The sequence below is a fragment of the Phalaenopsis equestris genome, unplaced genomic scaffold, assembly GCF_001263595.1.
Source record: "Phalaenopsis equestris unplaced genomic scaffold, ASM126359v1 Scaffold000342, whole genome shotgun sequence".
NCBI classification, from domain to species: domain Eukaryota; kingdom Viridiplantae; phylum Streptophyta; class Magnoliopsida; order Asparagales; family Orchidaceae; genus Phalaenopsis; species Phalaenopsis equestris.
Window position 1 is genome coordinate 432131 of NW_018164784.1, and position 10511 is coordinate 442641.

A 10511-nucleotide genomic window follows, 5' to 3' on the forward strand; every position below is an offset into this window, starting at 1 on the left:
GTGGACATTTTAGTTCCACCTGAGGTTCCACCTGAGGAGGATATTATTAGACAGGAGGTGTTTGTTGCACCTGAGGACCCCCCATGACACTGTTGTTACTATTATTGTGAGTGATGCGATGCTGACACCTACAAATTCCATACATATATACATACAAAACAATACTGATGAACTATTTCTAATAAATGATAGTGTTCAGACTGATAATCAGAAGAGCCTCACAGCTCCACTTATTCAAGAAGTATCCGGTGTAGCGGCAACTCATACTTCACATATTGTAGAACCTATTGTGGGTACTACTGTTGGTAATCCTTCTGCTTCAGCTCTACCCCATCAGGCAGATTCTTCGGAGGAGGAATGACAGGTTTACACTTCCAGGAGGAAGAAGAAGAATGAAGATCTATTAGAGCGCAAGAGTTTAATGGATGATACTTTGTTTACTATGGGTAATGGTCAACACCTTACCAATCTGTTAGCTGAATCCCTACCGAGAACTAGAGCCAGGGGCAAGACTAGATTGGGATGACCCACACTTTTTCAGCTTTCGGGTGGTTTTTGGTTTTCTTTTTATTTTTTATATGTACCCATTTTTTACTTTTTTTGGTGTGTTGTATCGTTTGAGTTAGGTGTTTAGGCTCACCCATACAAATCTATCTGTATCTTTATCTTTAATATATCAGCCCTTGGACTTTTTCATTATATATATATATATATTTTACCCTATTTATTTAATTATGGCTTTTTTTGATGCTTATATTTCACACAAGCATTTAAGAAATGTCTGGCCAAATTATTGCTTAATGAAAGATAAAAATCAAAACATCATATAAATTTTATTAGTTTACATAGACGCGGATTGGGCTGAGTCCATCCATGATTGACTTTCTACCTCGGGTACTGTTCATTTGTGTGGGGAAATCTGATTATGCCAAAAAGCAAGAAGTAGTTTGTAGTTGCTCGGAGCAGTGTGGAAGTCGAATTTCGGTCCATGACCCTGGGAGTTTGTGAAACTCTTTGGTTACGCATCACACTCCAAGAACTATTTATGCCAGTCTCCGCTCCTCTATAGTTGTTCTGTGATAACAAAAAAGCCATTAGCATTGCTCACAACCCAGTCCAACATTATTGCACCAAGCATGTTGAGATTGTCTGACACTTCGTTAAGGAAAATCTCGAGTCCGGGGAAATTTGTGTTTTGTTTGTGCCATCTAGTGGCCAATTGATAGATATTCTCACAAAGAACCTTCCTCGATCAATGTTCGACGATTTCAATTCCAAGTTGAACATGACTGACATCTATGCTTCAACTTGAGGGATAGTATTAGAATATTTATTAATGACTAGTTTTATTCATTATTAATTCTTGTTTATTCTGAGTTATTTGCTTGGATTCTTTATTGTTCCTTTCCTTTTCTACTATATTCTATTTTTATTTTTTTTCTTTTTACTATATCCTGCAATTGGTATTCATACCCCTCTTTGTATTAATAAGATTTACCCTGGTTCTATTCTAACAAATATAATATTGAATGAAGTATTGTTCTGACGAGGATTAAATCAAAACTTGACATTAAGTTAAATACTAAGTCTTAGACCTCTATTTTAACCAATTAATTTAAAGTTCATTTATTAAGAAAATGTTTCAAAGACATACAAAATATTTTAAAGATTTTATACTAGTTGACAATATTCTAGATCTAAGGTTCGCCTATAGTAAATCTAAGCATACATGTAATTAACTTGATGTTCAATTTTAGTGGTCAAGTAAGATCAATTTCGTTTCTTAGTATATTTTGATAACCCGGATTTTTAATGACTTGCATTTATTTGATATATTCCTATCATAATCAATACAAGTGATTGCATTAAGTTAAGCTCTCAAAAAGATTACAAATTTTTTAGGTGTTATATGCCTATATACCAAAAAAATTATTTAATTTATCCTTTCCATTTCGCTATAGCTTTTTTGATACCTATAATTCACATAAGATTATAAGAAATGATTGGCTAAATCATTACTAAATGAAGATCATATAAACCAAAATAACATATGAACTTTATTTTCACGAAATCAATACAGCGTACGTTAGAGACATAAAGTTGCTTATAAATGCAGAATTAAACTTAGTTAACAAACATATTTCAATAAAAAACACAGTAAAAATACAATTTTAATCATTCCGTGGTTATTGAGTCTCAATTTTTAATTATAAAACAAATTCTATTCAAGTTTTCCGTCTTTGCTCTTTTCATTCTCTTTTGGAAGACCTCTACTCTTCTATCTTGTCATTGTAAATTTTTTTAACTTCTTTTATGATATAAGATTTAATTTAGTGTTAAGAGGAAGTTTCATAGCTGCTTATGGTACTCCTTAACTATTTGATCACCGAACTTGCAATAAACAGAAACCCGTAATCATGTTTGAAAATTCGACAGTTGAAGGCCAGTGGAAAAAAATTCTTTTGGTAAATTGACTAGATAAAAATGAACATGAGAGTGTGGGTGTGGCGTGTGGAGTGCAGGGTGGCTGTGTATGGATTTGTGGATAAGGGGATAGATGAACAAACTAACATTGTAGGTTGAGCTTTATGACTGTGAATTGTCTTACATTCATTTTCTTCAATTTTATTCAGCACATCACAAACTTTTCTAGCTCGTTGATTTGTATATCTTCTATAATTGCATTAAGATTTCCTCCAGATTGTGAACAGGTTAAATTCCCCATTGGGTTTTTTTTTTAATGTTTATTATACTGCAATACGTGGAGAAACACTGCATCTAGTTTCTAGTCATTGTGGACTTACCATTTTCCTAAATTAAGCATGCCAAACCTGTTTTGCCTATGCCTATAATGATACATTAGCATGCTTTACAGGAAGTTAATGAAGGTTCAGAACTGGTATGTATCCATGATTCTGCCAGGCCACTGGTATCATTTGAAGATGTAAAGAAGGTTGCTTTATAGTTCTTTATGGTACCATCTTCCATACTTATATGTGAATTTTGAAGGCTTTTATTGAACCAGCATCCTTTTGTAATATTCAACCATGAATACTGTGACAATTTTGCATATAATTATTTATGATGGAAACTAAAAATCTACCAATTGTACTTAATAAAACAGTCTAGGATTTTCAGTTTGCTTAGTGATTAACTTTCCTAATGAAGGTACATTAATGTGTTTCATATACTGAGTGAACAAATATTGGTTTTAGAGTTTCTCGGGCCAAGCACCTATACACACGTGTCTCTGATTCTGTCTTATCATCATCTTCAAAATCTTCTTCAACTACCATATCTTATCTTATTCTCTATATCAGTTAACATTGAATGCAATATCATTTTAAATAAAATAACAACTTTATAACACAACTAAGTAATCCATTATACTTAATTTTTTTTTTTTGTTTTTTTTGAAGCTCCGACCCAATTTTGCTAATTTTTTTTAAACCATTGCAAAATAGAAGCCACATCAAATTCAATAGCCATTTTTAGCCTCTTTCAAATGTTTTGCATTGATTTATTCCTTCTTATCATCATTAAATGTTATTTTTTCATTTTTTAAATTTAAATCCTTTCATATTTTTTGGTTTTATCCATTCAGCCTTAGATAATACATTATCAACAACCAAAGGGTCTACTCCATCACTATAATTTTAACTTTTGTGATTTTAGGTGTTTATTTTTCAGTTTTTAGTGAACATAACATAAATTAACTTGTTCATTCGACATACAACCAATCAATTTATTCTCATTATATGCAATTAGTTGAATATGCTTAAATTACGCTCAAATGCAGTAGCTGAATAGAGGAGATGGAACTTTTATCACAAATGCACTGAGTTTTAGAAATTCACTTTTCAAATTGTGCTCATTAACATTCTAGAGTAGGAATAAATAAAATTATTAATATATATTATGGTAAAAAATTTAGATATAAATACTAAATTTTTAAATTTAAGGTTATAGGTGAATCAAATTTTTTAGTAAGAATGTCTTGTAGCATGCTTGAGCCGCTTTAAATCTAAACATTTCATTTTTCAAATAAAAATTTGAGTTGATAATTGGCTTTAAGATAGTCTCAGAGACAAGTTTATCTATATATGCATATAAAATAGTCTTAGCAATTTTATCTATGTCAAAATCTTTATATTCATGAAATTGGAGATTTAAATAATATGCAATATCATGCAAATATTGATTTAGTCGACAATCCTATTTTTCATCATTGATTTCCCATATTTATTTATGAGCTATTTCTTGTCCTTTTGAATCTCTTGTTGTTTTTTGCTTTCCTTTGAACATAGCTTCATAGCTAAATCTCATAGCTAGAGCCCTCTCATCATCAAGTGTTAGTCATTTCTTCACCAAAGGCTCTGTGGTTTTTAGAGCATAATTAACAAAATAAATCATATTTCATAATAATCTTATTCATTTAGTTTTCTTTTGATCTTTTTGGCCTGATAATTTTATTTTATTCTTTAAAACAAATATAACCTACAAAATTTGTTGTAACTTTTTAAATCTTTGCAAATCCTATAATTGCTAAGATAATTTCTATATTTGTGAATTTTCTTATCAAATTTAATACCAAAGAATGATCGTAAAAAAAATTTGCTTACTAATTTTGCTTTAGGCAAAGCGGATTTATGCTGCTGCAACTGTCCCATTTTCACAAGTATTACATCAAGGCAATGAGCAACACATAGAGCTTCCGTGAAACCTTAACTTCAATAACTAAACTCTCTAACTTTTTCAATAACCTCATCAGACATTTTAAATACCAATTATATTTCTCTTACAAAGGCCGATGCATCATCATATCTCAGAAATACTAATAAGAATTGCAGACAAGAAAATTTATAGTACTTCTTTATCTAATATCTTACAAATCATCTGATATTAATTTACCTTGTCTTAATTCACATCTTCTTCACGTCATTATCATTATTGTCACTTTTTCTTACCTTCTCTTCTAATATCTAAGCTTGTAACTCATATGCTAGAATGATCTAGTCCTTATTCATAACTCGGAACAAAGCAAAGCATATTGTTTCATAAAAGACTACTAATCACATTAAATAAAAGTCTATTCTCATAAAAGCATCTTGTAATTTCTAAACATGCTCTATTTCTAGGTTCTTTTGTAGAAACTAGATGAGAAATTTTTAGGGAGAAATATTCTCATCTTCATTTATATTCACATTAAATCTATCAATTGGTCATCGAGTTTCTTGATCAGTAGAAAGCACACAACATCCACTATTGAAATGATCACGCTGATAACTAAAATAAGAGCTATTCTGAATCATCTCTTCTATATTCCTTACTTTGTTGCTTTCGAGATGGCACAATTTTTAATTATTCTATGCATTCATTTTCTTACTTATGTCATTTATCACACCCCAATATCTACGTGTGCAAGCCAAGTAATTTTAAATATCTAAACTACCCCAATAATTCGCAAGTCTCCAAAAATATATCTACAATAGTATATATTAACTTCAATTTTAGCCATAGAAATCCACCAATTTCATGGTTTCTCCTTATGCATGCTATGAACCTTTCAAGTTTACTTTAATGTTTGGCGAATAGCATATTTATATATGTAAACCTGTGGGTTTTCTCTATTAAAAGCTTGTGCCATCTTAGTAATTTCCAATTTTTGGAAACTTCATGTCTGATTGTTTCCTTTTAGGTTCTGAAAGATGGATGGCTGAATGGGGCAGCTGTTCTTGGTGTTCCTGTAAAGGCTACTATAAAAGAGGTTTTGTAACTTAATGATGACTTGATTTTCTTGTTTACCTCGGCCGATGTAAACTATTTGCATCACGTGAATCATTTCATTGATTTCGTAAAAGTGTTAGAATCCTTTTGGCACAACTGCATCATTGTTTTAATTGGATTAGAGAAACTGAAAATTTTGAACAGTCATTATGAGCATTTCAATTTATAATAGTCCAAGTATGGTTACTTTTTTCATCCTCTGAATAAATTTTAAGTAAATTCTTTTATTAATTTATTATGTACCATACATCTAAATTTTACGTCTATTGAGTACTATGTGTAGTATTTGGGAGGGAAAATAATAATTATTCCTCTTCAAATTTTCAAAAAATGATTACAAGATAAATAGAAGGGGATGACTTCCATATTAAAAAAAAAAATTCAGCCATAACTCTCCATAATAGAAGAAAATATGATTTATGACATACTAATAATTCTATTTCTAGAATTAGAAAAATACTAATGATAGAATATATTAAAAATAAAATATTCCTTAAAATCCAAAACCCCTTAAGTTAGAGCATATATATCTATCATGCCTAACTTCCTTTCAAGAAGCTCAAAATTATGCTTGAACAATCCTTTGTTGTAGATATCCTCTATTTGTTGGGCAGTGGGGATAAATGACATGCAAATAGCTCCACAATTAATCTTCTCTTTTATGAAATGTTTGTCAATCTCTACATTCTTTGTTACAATCATGCTGCACTAGATTTTCTACTATGCTTATAACTGTTTTATTATCACAATATAACTTCATTGGCATGCTTATCGGGATTTGCATCTATTCAACAATTCTTTTCAACCATAACATCTCACATACTCCATTGGCCATAGGCCTATATTTTGCATCAGCACCGCTCCTTGCAACCACATTCTATTTTGTTACTTTGTCATATAACCAAGTTTTTTCACACATAAGTATAGTATCTAGAAGTTGATTTCCTTCCAATAATTGAGTCTGCCCAATCTGTATCAATGTTCGCCTCTATGCTTGTTTGTGTGGGCTTTTGAAAGAGTAAACTTTTACCTGGTGTACCTTTTACCCAATGTAAACAATACAATTCAATTCACTATTCATTCACATTCTCAACATAGAAAATCATATATAATAATTTCACAAAATATATACAGAACTGCTAAACATTAATCACATAGAAATGTATCTTAAAAGTTTCAAGACTTTCTCAAAATTTTACAACTAAAAAGCTATACACTAGCACACATGAAGCTATACAGTAGCACACTTGACTGATTGCCTTTTTGCTTCTTACTCCTCACTGAAAAACAACAACATACTAGAGTAAGCTACAAACTCGGTTAAATAATTAGTACTAAAGTAAGATTCAATAGACGAAAAAGGAAATAATGTGCACGCTCAACCCTGAACATTATGAGTGACAAGAGTATATAATGAACTTGTTTTAATTACTTGAAATATGTAAATAAATGTATAAAATCTATAAACAGTAATAAAATGTTATAATCATATATTTCATTCAGTCTTTTACCAATCATATGAATGTCTTTACTTCCTTTATACTCGCCATTCATGTTTTTAGGAATGTCAATTATTCTTATATAGGTTTGACTTAATGCTTTTCTTTAGTTCGTCACCCAATCTGTCGGTTATAATGACTGTTGATAAAAGTTAATAATCTCCAAACATAACAATTTTCAATGAATCCCTTGATCTTAAAAGGTTTGCTTCAGTATCAATATCAAATGTCGATCCGCCATCCTTATCTTTGCAGGTCATCTATACAATAGTCTACCAATTACAACACTTATTACATGCTCGTGAGTATTTTTTCTGTTATAAATTATTTCTCATATGCATTTAGAGTTTATATAAGCATACCTACAAACAAGTTAATTAATGAACATGCCCAAGAATACAATAAAATCAATAAAACATTAGTTTTTGATCAAATTTATTATTATATAACATATGAAAGTATTCAATAATATATAAAAATTTCAAAATATATGTTAAGATCAATATATCATGTATTAATTATATATAAGTATTTTTTTTCTTAACTTAGTACATAATTATTTCATCTGAATTGACGGGACACCACGTAGTAAGTTTTCTCTTGACTCGTTTTTAGTTCGCTGTTTGGAACATTGAAAACACAATTCCACTTAAAAAGCTAGGAACTATTCAAACCAAGCCTTAAGTCAACCTAAACATACTTCAATTGTTACTAAACTCAAATAATTTAGAGTTCTATTCTTTCCCTGCTTCAATTCTCTTCATTCCCTGTCTTCATTATGCCTTATTTAAAAATTTCAATTCAAACCAAAATTGACCTACCAAAAAGTAAGTTGCAATTGTAACAAAATGAAATAATTTTGAAAATATTTTTTAAGTTAAATGCGATTAAATATAAATATAAATATAAATAAATATAAATAAATAAATAAATAAATAAATATAGATTTAAAAGTGCACACCAAATAATTGGGATAAAGCATATAATGATAATAAAACCCAACATGATTGGTGGGCCTTTTCTCTTTTTTTCTTTTCATTTACTGCTACCTAAGAGCAGAAGTTTCTCTCAATTCTGTACCAAAAATAGCGACATAATGATAATAAAATTAGATGGTTGATGAGGCAGTATCAAATCAGAGCCTTTTGCATCCTTTTATTCTTTCCTTTTCTCTTTTACTTGGGGACTTTTTTCCAGGACATTTGCATGTATTTTTTCGCACTTAGATGGTTGATGAGACAACCATGAGTATCATATGTAATGTAAATTTTATTGCTTGTTTTATTTTTTGTTTTGGAGATCTGTGGTGAGATATTCGATCTTATGTGTTATTCTGGATGACCTATATGTTGCTATTGGTTTTCGACACATGTGAAATCCTAATGAAGACAACTAAGTTCATCTCCTTTTTTAGTCCTTATGAGGTTCTTTTGGATAGTCTTTTTTGGTGATATACATAAGTGATACATACGAGCTTGGTATTACGTGGTTTAAAGGCAACCAAGAACCATATTTTTTTAAAGTATACTATCTTCTTGTAGTGATAGATTCGTTGATTTATATTCTCTTTACTAAGATCTCATAGTTTCATAAAACTTGAATTGAGTATTTATACTATTATTTATTACTAATGTTGCATCTAAGGATTTGTGCTTTGTGATTTTGAACCTTCAGAAAAGATGAGCTCGAGGACTTCCGGTACCTTTACATCATTGTACTGCTACTGTTGACTACAATGTTCTTTGCTTGCTTCGCGATAACCATATAACTATGGGAGATAATTTTACATGTGTCCAAGGAAAGAATGAAGAACTGTGAATTCTTTAGGTGGAAAAATCGGTTCGAGAATTTCACTGCCGATAGTGATCAAGAGTAGAGAGTTTTGTTAGAGGAAGAATTTTTTTGTGACATTAACCAATTACATTTTAAAAGCAATATTATTATATTAGTAATTATTATTTTAATAGTCTTTTTTTTAATTTTAATAGTTGTGTTACTCACTGTTTTGTGTTGTCTGTTTTTATTTTGTAACTTTCAAACAGGATATTTGTTTTCAAGTATGAAATGTGTAAGTTTTGTTATAAACAACACTCTATTACAGTGGTAGAAAAGTCATTTGTTTAGAAACAGTTGCAGTACAGCTCTGCAAAACTGAAAAATAAATAAACTGACAACCAGTTTCTCTGCAGCAGCTTTCTGGCACAGTTGCTGCGCAATAGCTTTTTAATAAGCTTCAACTGTCCCAAACAAACTCTTAATATGGGATTTTGCTAATTAATATTAGAAAATAGAGATGGAATAATATTTGTACTAGAACAAGGAGAGTTGATGAGACTGAAGGAAATATGTATAAGGTAAATGAAGTTAAAGTTTTAAATTGATATGTTTAAATTTGATGTTTATTAAAGAATTAATATCTGGGCTCTATTAATTTATGACAACAATTAAAGATTGAAGAGCATATGATTCAAAAAATTGAGATAGGGCTCACTGAATTTGCAAAGAGTAGAAAGAGAGGACTTGAGGTAGGTTTTAATGGTATTTTATTAATTATTAAAACTAGTGTTATGCATAATTGAAAAACAAATATACATTAAGGATTATGATCATAAGACGACAATTCATTTGAAAAATTAATCAGAAAATTAATTATTGGAAGTGGTCATTGGATTGTAAAGGGAAAAGAAAAAAAATGTGGAATGTTATACTTTGGTTGATTTATAAAATTTATAAAATTTGGAAATGTAGAATGTTACTGTTTGTAAATAACATAAATAAATTTTGTGATTAGGAAGAAATTAGCAAAGATAAATATTTAAAGGGGTGGAAACACTAGTGGAAGATATCGCAGATCAAGATTTAATCAAGATCAAAAGGAGGAAGCGAGTAAATAGAGTTAAAAATTTATAAATCCAATTATAGGCAAGGTGAATGATTAATGTTTTTTGTGCATGTTGACCTCATTTTTGGTGAGATCTAGTCTTCTTCTTAGGATTTAGGATCTAGCCTTAGGGATCTCCCTTTGACTATCTTAGAACCCTAGAAATGGGCCCCGCCTCGTTTTAGAAATTCAACCCGCTTCTGTACTCTTTTGTGGTTTCGCGTGTGTGGTATCGACTTCTAGCGCTTAGAAGGGTGAAACCAACATGAGGAAGCCCAAAAGGAATTCCTATAGGACCTTTTGAGTCTTAGGGTGACCTTCTGCACAATTCACACTCCCGCGCG

General features: G+C 30.4%; 1 protein-coding gene across 2 annotated transcripts in view; it reads left to right on the plus strand.

The window, feature by feature from the left end:
* Positions 1–10511, plus strand: part of LOC110025921 (2-C-methyl-D-erythritol 4-phosphate cytidylyltransferase, chloroplastic) — a 57952-nt gene that overhangs the window by 22754 nt on the left and 24687 nt on the right. Inside the window, exons 7-8 of one of the 2 annotated variants that reach the window (XM_020726617.1) lie at positions 2876–2953; positions 5699–5767. In XM_020726617.1, the coding sequence (XP_020582276.1) occupies positions 2876–2953; positions 5699–5767 (147 nt within the window). The remainder of the gene's footprint in view (positions 1–2875; positions 2954–5698; positions 5768–10511) is intronic. The other variant, XM_020726618.1, reaches the window with a different exon arrangement.